Below are 16,525 nucleotides of genomic sequence, written 5' to 3' on the forward strand. Positions count from 1 at the left end.
CACAGCATGGTCACTGACTCTCTTAACCCGGTAGCAGCAACGGGCCAAATTTGTGGCTTTACCATGTAGCAGCGACAGGCCAAATTTGTGGCTTTACCGTGTAGCAGCGACGGGCCAAATTTGTGGCTTTACTGTGTAGCAGCGACAGGCCAAATTTGTGGCTTTACCATGTAGCAGCGACGGGCCAAATTTGTGGCTTTACCGTGTAGCAGCGACGGGCCAAATTTGTGGCTTTACCGTGTAGCAGCAGCGACAGGCGAAATTTGTGGCTTTACCGTAGCAGCGACGGGCCAAATTTGTGGCTTTACCGTGTAGCAGCGACGGGCCAAATTTGTGGCTTTACCATGTAGCAGCGACAGGCCAAATTTGTGGCTTTACCGTGTAGCAGCGACAGGCCAAATTTGTGGCTTTACCGTGTAGCAGCGACAGGCCAAATTTGTGGCTTTACCGTGTAGCAGCGACGGGCCAAATTTGTGGCTTTACCATGTAGCAGCGACAGGCCAAATTTGTGGCTTTACCGTGTAGCAGCGACGGGCCAAATTTGTGGCTTTACCGTGTAGCAGCGACGGGCCAAATTTGTGGCTTTACCATGTAGCAGCGACAGGCCAAATTTGTGGCTTTACCATGTAGCAGTGACGGGCCAAATTTGTGGCTTTACCGTGTAGCAGCGACAGGCCAAATTTGTGGCTTTGCCGTGTAGCAGCGACGGGCCAAATTTGTGCCATGATATAAACCCCAAAAAAAGATGATACATAATCTGATCACAAATGCTTTGACATATATTATGAAATGGTTTGTGTGAGTGATGATTTTTTTCTCATTTTTCTTGCTTAGAGGGACCATTAAGAAACATGATCCCTGCTGCTACTGGGTTAAAAACACAAGAACACAAGGAATCTGCAAGAGTCTGGTAGGTCTATGCAAGGTAGCTCCTGTGAACCTAACCACACCTATCCTCAAAATCCATGACAATTTAATCTTTTCTTGCATGTGTTTATCGTATTGCCACACACCTGCCGAGCCTGTTCCACTCATCCTTTGATCATGCTCTTTTGACATCTGGAGGAGATCCCTTCATCCCTTTATCAGAGTGCACTGCTGACACACCATATATAAGCCAGTTCTGCTCAGGCCAGGACAGTGATAAGACGGCTCAGTGCCAGGACCAGAGGGTGCTGCAGCAAACCAAGAGTTCACCAAATTCACCATCCAAAGGTGCCACACAGCCCACGCCACAAAGCACCTCCACCACCACCACACCAAGACAGACATGGGGAAGCCAGAACCAAAGAAGGAAGGTCCAACCAAAGCCCAGATAGAGTCGTGGACCAAATCCATCACTGATCTCCTCGGGGTAAGTCTTCGCCTCAAGGTGCCTCCTGTGGCCTAAGGAATGAGTACAGTACAGGTAACTCTCGATTTACACGAGTATTGTGTCCTTGAAGAGCTCGCATAAATCAAAAACAATGTAAATCATACAAGAGGTAGGTTTGTACCTTTATTGCCTACTGTATCACTCTGACTCTTCTCCCTCTCGTGGTTCCTCCTCTGGGTGCCCTTCCCCTCGTGGTAGCACAGCAGCGAGGGTGTTGTTGTTGTTTAGTAGCGGGGCAGCGTGGGTACTGTATTGTTGTTCAAGTGGCGTGCGGGAAGATCTGAGATCAGCTGTGTGGCCGCGGCGCCGTGTGAGTCCAGTTGCGTGAGACATCTGGTGGCCACTCCATAAAATATCCCGTATAAGTGAAAAAAAACATGTAAATTAAACATTTATTTGGATTTTGGACCCCGCGTTATTTCAAAAATGCGTAAACCAAACTCGTATATATCGAGAGTTACCTGTATACACAAAAAATATTGTGCCCTCCTGCCAACATACCCTAGGCGTGAGTCACTCATTAAGATATATATTATATTATCCCGCCCTGGACTTATTCTTTTTTGCATTTCTGGCAACTCAGTGTCTGGCAGGGTCTGCGAGTGATGCGTGGTGAGGTAAATCACCAGTGCTCTCTGAGCTATGGTCAGAAGACGTGTGTCACACCCTCTTAGCGTCACTTCTTACGCATTCTCGACCATCTTCCCTTTCGCTCCATTATTTTTTCTCCTCGTTCTCCATCATGCCTGCCAAGCAGTTGTCAGATGTGGAGAACGCCAGAATTCTCACCCTGATTAAGGAGAATGAATCTCTAAGGGGAATTGCAAGGCATACCGGATGACATTTTTTCCACTATCAAGTGACTCAATGCTGCTGCCAAAGGCGCACCAGACTGCATGATCCCTCCCAGGAAACATGGTTCTGGACGCCCCAGGAAAACATGTAAGGCCACTGACACACTTCAAAGGAGAGAAGTGTTAAAGAAGCCTAAGGTCACAGTTGGACAATTGAAAATAATGCATCCTGGACTGCTGAGAGATGTCTCAGTGGACCATTCAGCATCGCCTCGCCAAGGATCTGAAGCTGCCCTCACGATCACCTGCCAAAAAGCCTCGCCACAAGAGCAATGATGAAGAGGCTTGCATTTGCTTGGAAATATGAAACATGGACTGAAGATGACTGGATGAAGATAATGTGGAGTGATGAGTCCACATTCAGATGCATTACAGAGCATCAGAGGAGAGTAAGGAGGCCTGTCGGTGCCAGTCACTACTTCATTGAGAAGACTGTCAAGCACCCACTGTATCTGATGGTGTGGGGCTGCTGCAGAGGTGAACGTGGGGGTGGAGCTTTACACATTTTGCCAAAGAATGTTACAGTAAATAGTAACATTTGTCAAAGTGTTATGCAACCACATGCTTGCTCCCTTTAACACTTAAAGCGCGGGCATTAACAATTGTCAACGGCTGGTGCCTGGGCTCAAACTGCAGGTGTCGACAAAAGTCGACAAGCCATTTTTTCAGTTACCGCGCTCTCAAATTTAATTTGTTTTTGGTGAAGTAGAGTAAGGATGTTGTTTTCTTTCAAACAATACCTAACCATGCAAGTACTGTACAACCAGCTCTTGACCGCTGTGGCTGTACCGTTCCAACCCTATTTTCTCCTTTCTTCTTTCCGTTCAACATCCTTGTTTTCCTTATGGGGCTGTACGGGCCATGAGTCTCTCCCACTCCTGAGTGTCATGTACTCCCTCCTCCTGCTGCTCACCCTTCTCATGCCTTCCTCCACACACCACCTCCAGGCTTTCCTTGGTCTTCCAGCTGGTCTCCTTCCCTTCACCTCCATCTGGATCACACTTTACCTGATAAAAAACCTGGCAAGTACAAGGATCAACGGTCGCCTTGTATTCCCACTTTCCCGTGTAGGTGCTATGCCTCTGCCTTGGCCGGGCATCAGACCCTGGCCTCGGCCTCCCACACACGGGTGTTACACAGGTGCTGCACATCAGCCTCAATGCTTACTGTGCCGTGACTGTCGACTGTGTGGCCAGTCTTGAATCAAGGGAACAGTGACTGTGTGGCTGTGCAGTGCCTGAGGTCATCTGGGCTGACAACACCCATGCTGGAATAGTCTGCAATACATTTCCCAGTTCATGATTTGTGTAAATGGGTAAATCTGACCACCAGATAGCTATTATATAAAAGTCAAAGCCAGAAAAACTGGTTTCTCAGATGCTGGATGTTTGAAAACACGCCAAGTTATCAATCTCTATGGCAGGATGTTTGGTTGGCATAATAAAGACACTGTTGCCTCAACAACTGTACTGCTTGCAGGACCCTGAGGGACGGGAAGCCATCCTACAATTCCTGAAGGATAAGGAGAATGAGAAGGACACGAACGTCAAGGAGAGATATGAAGGGAGTACCAGCTATATGAGTTTTTACAATGAAAGTGAAGCTTACAAGTCTATGTATGTGAAAGCAAAAGAGAAGGCTCATGAGATCTACAATAAACACATAAAGGTGAGTTGTCAACAGTTTTCAATAATTTTGTAAGAATCTGTGCTCAGTGCTACATACAGTTAAGAAGATTAGCTAAAGATGCTACATGAATGGTATTGCAGCAGACATATTTTTTTCCTTGCTACTACATAAGTCAGTAAATGTGTGATTGTTTTTGTATTATTATTTTCACACTATTAAATTAATTTATTTTTCCAACATGTTGCTCATCTGCCACTTTTATTCCAGGTGACCGCCGAAAAGAAAGTCGCCACAGGGGAGAGTGAGACAATTAAGAAAAGGTTGGACGAGGGTCTGAAGGACGAGGGCCTGTTTGACAAGGCTCAGGACAATGTTAAAAAAATAATGGAGGACAGACTTTGGTACAGTGGTTTCTGTGAATATTTGAATAATCTAAAAATAAAAAAAATAAGTAATAAAAAATAAGTGCCAGTTCTCTATATCGTCACCTTCGTAAACAAACCGCCTAAGTCATTATTTTCTACTTTACAGGTAATCATAAAAGAAGTGTCATTATCTCATTTGGCTTAAGATTTAGGCAGGAATGAAAAGGCCAATTCTAGAACACTCAAACCCTGAATGACCAAGGCAACTATACAGAAATGGGCGTCACATGTTGAAAAATTAATGTACACAAAAACCTGGAAATCACTGAAAAATGACTTAGGCGATTATTTTATGAGGGTGACGATATTCCAGTCTCCATAAGCATCATAAACATTACAGTATATGCAATGTTCATTTAATCTTTTGTTGATCTGCACCACTTGAATGGGAAGCACTTTTACACTGATCAGACTCTGGTGGTGGCCTTCAGTGTGCCATCTTACATGTAAATTGGAAAGTTTTGTTTAGTCGGCGCAACATCTGTGGTCATATGCCGGAAAGAGACAGAAGGGGAAGGAATTATAGAAGGAAACAGATCCCAGGAGACGGGACACAACCCCCGATTAAAACCTGGTACCCATTCACTGCTGGGTGGACAGGGGCATAGGGTATCGGAAAAGCTGCCCAAATTTTTCCACTCTGCTCGGGAATCGAACCCGGGCTCTCTCGGTTGTGAGCCGAGTGTGCTAACCACTGCACCACGAAGGCCCCCCCCCCCCCTCTTACATGCGCTCTGCAGCCTTTGGAGGAAGGATATGTCTCGTTGCTGCACCAGTCACTGCACAGCTGGGTGTTGTGTCACATGGCCAGCACCGTGCCTTTGACAGTGCTTGGTTTGCAGTAAACTTATGTACCAGATGACTACTAATAAAACTTCACTCTAGAATTTTTTTTATCATTTCCCTAAAAATAATGACTCGTATTTCTACAAGCAGTCTTTTGTTGCTTTCAGGTCTGTAATTTTAGCAGATTTTCAAGGGTGGCTAGAGGGCACCATGGGTTCATGAGGTAGTGGGGGAGGATGGCGAGCAGTAGGAGCATGCGCAGATGGGGAAATTTTTGGAAAAGTAAGGTCTTTTAGGGGCATTTTGTTGGGAGGTCTATAGCCCCCCTAGACCCTAGAAATTAAGGCGCTGACTTTGTTCAAAACGAAGGTATAGTTGGGGGCATACACTACAGCTAAACGTGGCCGTGGTGCTCATCTCTGTCCCGCTGGCCCTTGAGCCTGTGGCAGTGCGGTGTTATGTAGGCTGGGTAGGTAAGGTTAGGTAAGGTTGGGTTTGGTAAGGTCAGGTTGGGTAAGTCATATTAGGTAGAGACAGGTTTGGTAAGGTCATATTAGGTAGAGACGGGATTGGTAAGGTCATGTTGTACCCATTTATTGACCAGCCCAAAACAAAGGATGAACAGCTGGGTGGACTGCATGCCGACTACCCAAGTTTGGATTTGAACCCAAGTCCACAAACTCTTAGCTTGGAACACTAACCATTGCACCACGGAGCAGTATTAAAAGCAAACCAACTCTTGACTCATACCTTTTCTTTCTTCTGACTGCCGCTCCCAAGCTGACTCCCTGCTCTGGCACTGCAGGAAACAGTTGGTAAGCTTTCCAGTCCTTCACCAGCTTCACTCCCAGTTGGCAGTCACCGCCCAGCACGCCGCCACTATGCACCGTGAGAAGGGTTACAATTACTGGTCAAAATTAACCTGGTAGCAGAGGGGATCATGTTTCTTAATGGTCCCTCTGAGCAAGAAAAATGAGAAAAAATCATCACTCACACAAACCATTTCATAATATATACCAAAGCATTTGTGATCAGTTTATGTATAATCTATTTTGGGGGGTCTATATCATGGCACAAATTTGGCCCGTCGCTGCTACACGGTTAATAAAATCTAGCAAATTAAATTAAAACTAACTTCCCTTCACCCTCACTGGACCTCCATTACCCCCCGCCCCCTAAACTCCCCTTCACCCATACAGACCCCCTATTACCCCTTCCCATGACTCCCCTTCATCCATCACCCCTCTTCTCCCTGTCACCCAGTCCAGTCCAGTAGCAGGCGTGGCACTGCCAATGTAACGGCTCCCACTTATGGTCCTTGTTCTTGATTGGTGTTGTTGAGTCTTCTGGTTTTGGTGAATTTTCTTTTTTCTTCTGTTCCAGATTTTTGTGATATAATTTTTCCTGTCTTCAATTTCTTCTGGCGATGATGGTTGAAACACTAATATATTGGCTATTAAGTAGTCTCTGCTTTGGTTTTCTGTGTTCTGTATAAAATTTTGATTGTCTTTATTCTTTATTTTCACAGTCCAGCAGAAAATGTTCCAAAGTTTCTATTTTTGCACCACAACACAGACGCTCCTCACTTTTCCTCTGGAACCTGTTGCTCCAGTTTAAAGTTAGGGTGTTAGTTCTTCCTCTCAAAATTAATTTTGTTCCAAGTGTGTTTGTTGTCTGTCCAAGTTTCTTTTAAGTCCTTTTTGTATCATTCATATATCCTTATCCCTTAAAGCGCAAGGATGTTTTCCCGTGCCTGTCCTCCACGCGGGCATATTCAGGCTAAAACATACCTCACTTCAACCTTTCATACCTTTACTGCTACTTAACACACGTGACTGAATGAAGTATCATTATAAAGTGCATACCCTCACCTGTCCTTTGACGTTAATTTGAAATCTATATGACCATTCGTAGAGCGAGTACAGAATATTGAATAAGATCACTGAAAATGCATTATTACTGACAGTTTTCCACCCTTAGTGGACTTCCTTTCTGTGATATAGTAATAAAAGGCATGAACTTAATAGTTTAAATGAAAAACACCCAAAAAAACTTAACTTACAGGCCTTCCTGATGTCCTTGATTGGTAGTGAGGTCAAAATTAATGGCCCCCATCTTATGGATGAAATTCACGGGAAGGTGAGAGGAGGTGGGATGTCTAGCGGACACCTTCTCAAAGCTGTCATTGGTATACACCGACCAAAAATTAGTCAAGAGAGCATGGTTGGGTATTGTTTCAAAGAAAACGACATCCTTACTCTACTTCACCAAAAACAAATTAAATCTGAATGTGGTAAGTGAAAAAATGGCTTGTCGACTATTGTTGACACCCGCGGTTTGAGCCCAGGCACCAGCCGTCAGCAATTGTCGACACCCGCGGTTTGAGCCCAGGCACCAGCCGTCAGCAATTGTCGACACCCGCGGTTTGAGCCCAGGCACCAGCCGTCAGCAATTGTCGACACCCGCGGTTTGAGCCCAGGCACCAGCTGTCAGCAATTGTCGACACCCGCGGTTTGAGCCCAGGCACCAGCCGTCGGCAATTGTCGACACCCGCGGTTTGAGCCCAGGCACCAGCCGTCAGCAATTGCCGACACCCGCGGTTTGAGCCCAGGCACCAGCCGTCAGCAATTGCCGACACCCGCGGTTTGAGCCCAGGCACCAGCCGTCAGCAATTGTCGACACCCGCGGTTTGAGCCCAGGCACCAGCCGTCAGCAATTGCCGACACCCGCGGTTTGAGCCCAGGCACCAGCCGTCAGCAATTGCCGACACCCGCGGTTTGAGCCCAGGCACCAGCCGTCAGCAATTGTCGACACCCGCGGTTTGAGCCCAGGCACCAGCCGTCAGCAATTGTCGACACCCGCGGTTTGAGCCCAGGCACCAGCCGTCAGCAATTGCCGACACCGCGGTTTGAGCCCAGGCACCAGCCGTCAGCAATTACCCGACACCAGCGGTTTGAGCCCAGGCACCAGCCGTCAGCAATTACCCGACACCGGTTTGAGCCCAGGCACCAGCCGTCAGCAATTGTCGACACCCGCGGTTTGAGCCCAGGCACCAGCCGTCAGCAATTGCCGACACCCGCGGTTTGAGCCCAGGCACCAGCCGTCAGCAATTGCCGACACCCGCGGTTTGAGCCCAGGCACCAGCCGTCAGCAATTGACGACACCCGCGGTTTGAGCCCAGGCACCAGCCGTCAGCAATTGCCGACACCCGCGGTTTGAGCCCAGGCACCAGCCGTCAGCAATTGCCGACACCCGCGGTTTGAGCCCAGGCACCAGCCGTCAGCAATTGCCGACACCCGCGGTTTGAGCCCAGGCACCAGCCGTCAGCAATTGTCGACACCCGCGGTTTGAGCCCAGGCACCAGCCGTCAGCAATTGCCGACACCCGCGGTTTGAGCCCAGGCACCAGCCGTCAGCAATTGTCAACACCCGCGCTTTAAGGGTTAATGTTGACTTTGTCTGTATTTTGTTTTTCCATTTCATTGTGTCCAATGTCCTTACTCTTTCTATTATGTTATTCTTAGTCAAACTATCAAGCTGTGTTATAGTTATATATAGTTCATTCATATATTTCTTTCAGGTTTTAGTCCACTTTGTGTTAGTGTTTTCTATTTCTCTAAGGAATATATTTTTAGCCAGGTTTCTTATGTCTTCTTTCAGCAAGTGCTTAGCAAATAGTATTTTAATTTTCATGTCTGGCATAGCAGGATGAGGCACCGATATCTCCTATTAGGGCACTGTTGGCGGCATAGGTTGGGACTTGTAATATTGCCCTGTAGACGATATTTTATATTCTTTGCAATTTAGTAATCTCTTCTCCCTGTCACCCATTACCCCTGCCCCCTGTCACCCATCACCACTTCTCCGTCACTCATCACCCATCACCCCTGTCCCCTGTCACCTATCACCAATGTCCCCTGTCACCCATCACCACTTCTCCACTCATCACCCCTGTCACCCATCACCCCTGCCCCTGTCACCCATCACTCCTGCCCCCTGTCACCCATCACCACTTCTCTGTCACTCATCACCCATCAACCCTTCCCCCTGTCACCCATCACCAATGCCCCATGTAACCCATCACCACTTCTCTGTCACTCATCACCCATCACCCCTGTCACCCATCAACCCTGCCCCCTGTCACCCATCACCACTTCTCCGTCACTCATCACCTCTCACCCCTGCCCCCTGTCACCCATCACCACTTCTGTCACCCCTGTCACCCATCACCATTTCTCCATCACTCATCACCCATCAACCCTTCCCCCTGTCACCCATCACCAATGCCCCCTGTCACCCATCACCATTTCTCCATCACTCATCACCCATCAACCCTTCCCCCAGTCACCCATCACCAATGCCCCCTGTCACCCATCACCGCTTCTCCGTCACTCATCACCCATTAACCCTTCCCCCTGTCACCCTTCACCCCTTCCCTGTCACCCATCACCCCTTCCCCCTGTCACCCTTCGCCTCCCCATCACCCGTAACCTTCCCATCACCGTCACACCCACCAATCTCACGGGCGGGGTGCGAACACTGGCTGCTTAGAGTGTGTGGCCGGTGGTGGGTGCTCCGCGGTGACCTGTGCAGGGTGGCAGCTACGGCAGGCGGCGGCAAAGGCGGTCCTCCTTGCTCTCCGCCATGGCCACGCACTCCTCTGTTGACATCAATGGCGTCGTCTGCTAGGGGTGCCAACCATGGAGGAACAATTGGTGGAGTCGACACGGCCCGCTAATAATCCCAGTCCAGTAGTTGGCGTGGGATTGCCTTTGTAACGGCTTCCACTTATGACTTATAATAAATCTCACTTATTCTTGATTGTTGATTGGCGTTGTTGTGTCTTTTAGTTTTGTTCCATTCATTGAGGTGAAGCCTACGAACTGTCAAATTTACGGCCAAAAGATGGGGGTGAGCGAGCCTGGCCGAGCCCATTAAGAGGGACAACACCTGACACCTGGCCGTAAAAATGAAGCTCAGGCGGATTCACTTATTAATTGGGCTGATGTCGACTCCACCAATTCTACCTCCATGATGGCAACACTGGTACCGGTGCTGCGAGAAATACCTCCCAGCAGAAATAAGTCGCCCTGGGGAACGCATCAGCAGGAAAAGCTATTAATTTCCCTGGTTTTGTTGTAGTTTGTCCACTTTTAATCTTTGTGATGGTTGGTATTTCCGGCAAGGATACAACACACCAGACCAACACACCAAACTAGCGAGAACTTAGTGAAATTCAACGTGGGGTAATTTTTTTTAAAAATCTGCCCTGCTCGTTTGTTATAAAGCCATCTCTGGGTTTAAAGTGTTGCTCTGATGCTTTTGCCATGTAATGGAACCGAAACATGACACGTAAACGATAGCAGTGAGTGAAATATAGAAACAGTAAGCAAGTTGAACCTCTCTCAACGAGCTATTTCGCGACGAACATTACCGGTACCAGACTGCTCGGTACCGGTACGAGACTGCTCGGTACCGGTACCAATACTGACCAATCGCTCACGCTGTCCCTCAATCAGTTCTTAGCTTATAATCAATGACAAGCTCACACATCACCTTATATTTCAGGAGATATTTTATTATTTTTGTATGGAGGTTAGGATAGCAAACATAGCCCCCACCTCTCTCTCTCTCTCTCTCTCTGCAGCAATAAAACTGATATGCAATACACAATGTCGAGTTTTAATACGTCAGATCTTTCTCAAACAACTTTATTTCTCTTAATCTCCATACAAAACACACACACACACACACACACACACACACACACACACACTCTCTCTCTCTCTCTCTGGGATCAGCCACTTTTTAAAATTGTGCAAAAATAAATAAATAAATAAATAAATAAATAAATAAATAAATAAAAATAATAATAATACTCCATAAAATACCTTAAATTACACCAGGCAGGTTATAGTGCCCACAACCCTCCCTCTAGAAGTGTTTTGTCTCCTAGAATAATAATTTTCCCTAACTCCCTAATTTCCCCTAACTTCTTTCTTTCCTTTCCTTTCTTTTTCCCTAACTTTTCTTTCCTTTTTCCTTCTCTTCCTAACTTCCCTTTCCTCTCTGTCGTTCCTAACTTCTCTTTCCCTTCCTTTCTTTTTCAATAATTTTCCCTTCTTTCCCTAACTTCTTTCTTTCCTTTTTCCTTCTTTCCCTAACTTCCCTTTCCTTCTTACCCAACTTTCCCTAACTTCTTTCTTTTTCCATAATTTTCCCTTTTTTCTTTAACTTCTTTCTTTCCTTTTCTTCCTTTTATCTTTTTCCCTAACTCTCCTTTCCTTCCATAACTTCCCTTTCCTTCCCGTCTCTCCTTCTTATCTAACTTCCCCTTCCTTCCCTTTTTACCTTTCCCTAACTCTCCCTAAAGTCTTACCTCTACATCCTCTTCCCTTAAACTCATTATCTTCACATATTTGCCATTTTTACTTCACTCTTTATGCAGCTTCCTCATTCCACCCATTCCTCCTCCTTGCCAACCTCACCTAACATCCTCCCTCTTCATCTTTTTCATTCTTCACTCCCCTTTCTCACTCTTCTCTACATTCACTTACACCCTCACCCACTGCATTCAAAACCTTTCTGCTCACTCTTAACCCAGTAGCAGCGACGGCCCAAATTTGTGGCTTTATCGTGTACCAGTGACGGGCCAAATTTGTGGCTTTACCATGTACCAGCGACGGGCCAAATTTGTGGCTCTACCGTGTACCAGTGACGGGACAAATTTGTGGCTTTACCGTGTAACAGTGACAGGACAAATTTGTGGCTTTACCGTGTACCAGTGATGGGCCAAATTTGTGGCTTTACCATGTACCAGTGACGGGCCAAATTTGTGGCTTTACCGTGTAACAGTGAGGGGCCAAATTTGTGGCTTTACCATGTACCAGTGATGGGCCAAATTTGTGGCTTTACCATATACCAGTGACGGGCCAAATTTGTGGCTTTACCGTGTACCAGCAACAGGCCAAATTTTTGCCATGATATAAACCCCCCAAAACAGATGATGCATAAACTGATCACAAATGTGTTGATAAATATTATGAAATGGCTTGCGTGAGTGATGATTTTTTCTAATTTTTCTCGCTTAGAGGGGCCTTTAAGAAACACGATCCCTGCAGCTACTGGGTTGACTCTCCTTTCTCACTCATCTCATTCATCCCTGCCTTAACCTAAATTCTCACTCACTGCATTCAAAACCTTTCTGCTCTCTTTTAATCCCCTTTTTTCTACTACTCACACATCTTGCTCCTCCCTACCTCAGACCACATCTTCATTTCTTTATCCTCTTCACCCCCAGGTCATAGTCATGCTTGGTCAGTTCATAGCCCCAGTGCTGAAGGGTCTGCCGCACCACCGGGGACACCACCGCTGCGTCGTAGCTCGCCCCAGCCCGGAACACCTGTGGGAATGATGGTGATGGGTGTTATACTGGAGTTGAAAAGGGACAGAAGAGGGACAGAAGAGAGAAAGACATCAGTGAGGGAGTGTTTGAATAGAGAAATATGGAAAAATAACATGAGAGAGTGAGAGAGATACGAGAAAGGAAACACAGACAGAGAAGGGATGAGAGAGCGGCAAAAACAGGGATGACAATAATAAAAATAATAATAATAATACACAAACTAACAAACACACAACACAAAAAATAATCCAAAAGGTACCACATGAATACCTTGACTCATTCTTCATTGAACACAGACAAACAAAAACAAGCAGGTGAGGTAAGAACACACACCTTGGTAATTAGGTTGTTCCGCCATCTGCCCTTGAGCCCAGTGCAGCGATCCCACCGGCCGATCTGCCTCTCATCATCGTCAGTTCTCCGGCCACGATAATATCTAGAAGTGAAGGGACGAGGGTTAAGTTGGGAGTTAGGGATAGATAGGGATTTCTTTCCTTTTCTTTCTTTTTCTTTTTTATAGTAAAGGAAAAAGTGCAAGGGCAAAAATAAAGGAGAATGAATAAGCCTGGTAATTGCCGTTCCTATAAGAGAAAGAACAGAGTGAGTGGTACAGAGTGACAGAGATGAATGGTGTGTGTGTGTGTGTGTATCTCTCTCTCTCTCTCTCTCTCTCTCTCTCTCTCTCTCTCTCTGCCAGAATTATCTGTGCTTTGTGCAATATGTAAAAACAAAAAACAAACAAACAAAAAAAAGAAACAGGAAGTAAAGGAAGAGATTTAACATTATATAAGACATTATATAAGGACACACACACACACACACACACACACACACACACACACACACACCTGCAGTACCACATGAACCAGCCATAGGGGTCCTGTTTGAGTATCCAGCCACTCTGCTCCCACATCTCCAGCGATCCTCCGCATTTCACTTTGTACTTGTTGACTTCTGTATCGTATATGGATGAAGCAACCTGTAGCAAGAACAAGAAGTAGTAGTAGTAGTAGTGGTAGTAGTAGTAGTAGTAGCATTAGTATATTTATTGAAATTTATCAGAACATATGAAAACTAGTGTCAGTCATAAATTAATTAATAGTAACTCAAGGACTGAGTATATAAGAAGAAGAAGCATAGAAGTGTAGTAATAGAAGTAGTAAAGAAGTAAAGAAGAAGTATTGAAAGTGAAAAGTGTAGAAGTTTAAGTATAAGAAGTAGAAGTGTAGACAAGTAGTAATAGTGGCAGTAGTAGTAGTAGTAGTAGTAGTAATAGTATATTCATCACAATTTATCAAAGCATATTATATTTCATCAGTCAAATATTGTAACGTAATGACACAGGGTAGAGAATTCAATGTATCCTAACCTGCTTCTTGATGTCCAGCCCCTCCAGCCACTCAGCAGGCAGCTCCTTCCATGCCTGGTTGTGAGATTCACCTGGGGAAGACACTCAATTAATACCTGCACACCTGTCCCTTCCATAGCACACATACTGTCACTCTTATTCACCTTATACCTACAAACATTCACTTTTCTTTACTATCTATCTATCTAAAGACTTAAATTTTCATCTTATATCTGCAAACTCACACTTTCTCACCTTATATCAACACTCATTCCATTTACGCTTACACCACTCACTCTTGAATAACTACACAGGTGAAATTGTCTATCAAGGAATTCTATAACATGATGAAATACATGACACAACCAGCTTGACTTAATATTATAACAAAATAAATAGTTAACCCGATAGCTGCGGGGATCATGTTTTTTAAAGATCCCTCTAAGCAAGAAAAATGAGAAAAAATCATCACTCATGCAAACCATTTCATAATATATATCAACGCATTTGTGATCAGTTTATGCATCATCTGTTTTGGGGGGTTTATATCATGGCAAAAATTTGGCCTGTTGCTGCTACATGGTAAAGCCACAAATTTGGCCCGTTGCTGCAACCAGGTTAAGCTAGACCTCTCCCTCTCTCTCTCTCTCTCTCTCTCTCTCTCTCTCTCTCTCTCTCTCTCTCACCTGTGACGCTGGACTTAATGGGCCTGAAGTAGGTGCCCCCAAAGCTGCCCATCTGTAACACCTGCTCTGGGGTCAGGTTGGGGCGGAAGGAGGGGGCGTCTTGGAACACCAGCTGTCCTTGGCCATTGCGGGTGGGTGGCGGTGCGGTGAGGTAGAAGGACTCCCCACACTTCACTTCAATAAACTCCCCAACCTCACTCTCACCCTTCTTTGACGTTCCTCCTCCTGGTAATGATTTTCAGAGGTCTGAAGGTTAGTAGGTAGAAGGGCTCCCCACATTTCACAGTCCCCCTCTTTGTTATAGCCTATTTTGACATTCTTCCTCCTGGTAATGATTTTGAGTGAGGCTTGAAGGTTAGAAGGTAGGACTCCCCATACTTCACTTCAACAAACTTCCCAACCTTGCCATCACCCTCCTTTGACGTTCCTCCTCCTGGAAATGATTTTCAGCGAGGCTTGGAAGTTAGAAGGTAGGACTCTCCACTCTTCACTTCAACAAACTTCCCCCACTTTGCTATCACCTATTATGACATTCCTCCACCTGGTAATAATTTTCAGTGAGCCTTGAAGGTTAAAAGGTAGGACTCCCCACACTTCACTTCAACAAACTTCCCAACCTTGCTATCACCCATTTTTGATGTTCCTCCTCCTGGTAATGATTTTCAGTGAGATTTGAAGATTAGCAGATAGAAGGACTCCCGAAGCTTCATCTCCATATAGTCCCCCGGCTCACTCTCACCCTTTTTTCCTAGTCCTCAGTTGGTATAGATCTTCAAGGAGGTTTGAAGTATCATTTTTTAATAGTAAAGATATAAATGAAAACAGACAAGTCATTAGTTAAGTAGGAAATGAAATATGGATCCATGACGCACTGGATTCTTTACCTAGTTTCAAATCTGCCCTACATGTATCCCTTGGTCCCATTTTTTACAAGTTTGATTAAATTCTAACCTCAGTACTCTTATTAATCACAGCATACACCTAGTAGTCTAAACAATAATTAATACACCCATCAATATAAAGTGATCTGTCCAAGGTACACAATTCAGTCTTTTTTACTTAATGTCTTATACTTAGTTATATACAAACCCCTACAGACTGCCTAACTTGTGCACATGGGGTAACAACCAGGTGAGTTAACCAGGTGAGACTGCATAAAGGAAATCTCAACCCTCCACCCTGTTACCTTTCTTCGTGGATTTTGACACAGCACTGCTTGGCTTGGCGCTCACATCACTCTTCTTGGCGCCCTTCTTGGAGGTGTCTTCGCTCTTCTTGGCTTTCTTGGAGGGTTTTGGCGTGCCCGAGGGTGTTTTAAGGCCGCCAGCTCCTCGTTTAGGGGCCATAATGGTGTTTGTTAAGGTCACTAAAAGCCCGCGTGGAAGGTTTGCTCGTGGGCGCCAAAGGAACCAAAACATTAGTCCGAATCCCTGGGTCCTGACGTCGTGTTAGTTTTTGACATTTTCTTTATTATTCCGAGCTTCTTAGGGGTTTTATTTATTCTGATTGATGCTTTAATATGTACTGATGACTTTTTAGTCGTAGAATGTGTTTATTCAGCTTCCATGCTACAAAAAAGGCAATGCGAAGTCGTCAGTAACATAATCGAACCAAAAAATAAGTTTTGGCTCCTGACGTCGTTTTGTTTTATGGCATTTTCTTTATTATTCCGAAATCCTTAGGAGTTTTATTTATTCTGGTTGATGGATTAATATGTGTTGATAACTTGTAAGGTTGTAGAATGTGATTATTGAGTTATATATTAAAAAAAAGCCGATGCGAAGTTCTCGGTAACGTATTCGGACATGGCAAGTGAAAATTTTGTTGCATAAAGGGTTATTCAATCTGTTTTAAGTGTTTTTATGCCCATTTCTTTATCATTTTGAGATCCTTAGGCGTTTTCTTCATTCTAGTTAGTGTTAGTGTCGTAGGATGTGTTTATTCAGCTTGTTACAAAACGGCAATGCTAAGTCCTCAGTAACTTAATCGGACATGGCAAGTGAAGATTCTATTGCATA

General features: G+C 45.3%; 3 protein-coding genes across 10 annotated transcripts in view; 1 reads left to right on the top strand and 2 right to left on the bottom strand.

Moving 5' to 3' along the window:
• LOC126983611 (uncharacterized) overlaps positions 1-9,728 on the bottom strand; it is a 31,578-nt gene extending 21,850 nt beyond the window's left edge. For 3 of the 8 annotated variants that reach the window (XM_050836444.1, XM_050836443.1, XM_050836436.1), the window contains exons 1-2: positions 9,583-9,728; positions 5,820-5,948 (exon numbers count right to left, since the gene is read on the bottom strand). The gene's annotated coding sequence lies outside the window, so the exon portion shown is untranslated. Of the gene's footprint in view, positions 1-1,496; positions 1,719-5,819; positions 5,949-7,131; positions 7,249-9,582 lie in introns of all 8 variants that reach the window. The other 5 variants (XM_050836440.1, XM_050836442.1, XM_050836438.1 and 2 more) reach the window with 5 other exon arrangements.
• On the top strand, positions 926-5,170 carry LOC126983616 (uncharacterized). The gene is made up of 3 exons (XM_050836452.1): positions 926-1,354; positions 3,709-3,897; positions 4,126-5,170. The coding sequence occupies exons 1-3, from the start codon at positions 1,271-1,273 to the stop codon at positions 4,321-4,323; spliced, it is 471 nt and encodes a 156-aa protein (XP_050692409.1). The 5' UTR covers positions 926-1,270; the 3' UTR covers positions 4,324-5,170.
• Positions 9,729-9,755: 27 nt separating the features above from the next.
• On the bottom strand, positions 9,756-16,501 carry LOC126983613 (uncharacterized). The gene is made up of 6 exons (XM_050836446.1): positions 15,694-16,501; positions 14,508-14,732; positions 13,843-13,913; positions 13,322-13,452; positions 12,807-12,909; positions 9,756-12,470 (listed from the first exon to the last, which is right to left on the bottom strand). Exons 1-6 carry the CDS (start codon positions 15,923-15,925, stop codon positions 12,342-12,344), a joined length of 891 nt encoding a protein of 296 aa, XP_050692403.1. The 5' UTR covers positions 15,926-16,501; the 3' UTR covers positions 9,756-12,341.
• Between the last annotated feature and the right edge of the window lie 24 nt (positions 16,502-16,525).

This window comes from Eriocheir sinensis, chromosome 54, assembly GCF_024679095.1.
Source record: "Eriocheir sinensis breed Jianghai 21 chromosome 54, ASM2467909v1, whole genome shotgun sequence".
NCBI lineage: Eukaryota > Metazoa > Arthropoda > Malacostraca > Decapoda > Varunidae > Eriocheir > Eriocheir sinensis.

What these genes read in the sequence shown, in the direction of transcription:
- LOC126983616 (XM_050836452.1), top strand. Translation starts at nt 1,271, where the DNA reads ATGGGGAAGCCAGAACCAAAGAAGGAAGGTCCAACCAAAGCCCAGATA. An exon ending in CCATCACTGATCTCCTCGGG is followed by an intron (nt 1,355 to 3,708) that starts GTAAGTCTTCGC and finishes TACTGCTTGCAG; the next exon opens with GACCCTGAGGGACGGGAAGC. An exon ending in TCTACAATAAACACATAAAG is followed by an intron (nt 3,898 to 4,125) that starts GTGAGTTGTCAA and finishes CTTTTATTCCAG; the next exon opens with GTGACCGCCGAAAAGAAAGT.
- LOC126983613 (XM_050836446.1), bottom strand. Translation starts at nt 15,925, where the DNA reads ATGTTTTGGTTCCTTTGGCGCCCACGAGCAAACCTTCCACGCGGGCTT. An exon ending in GTCAAAATCCACGAAGAAAG is followed by an intron (nt 14,733 to 15,693) that starts GTAACAGGGTGG and finishes AATCATTACCAG; the next exon opens with GAGGAGGAACGTCAAAGAAG. An exon ending in GGAACAACCTAATTACCAAG is followed by an intron (nt 12,471 to 12,806) that starts GTGTGTGTTCTT and finishes TCATTCCCACAG; the next exon opens with GTGTTCCGGGCTGGGGCGAG.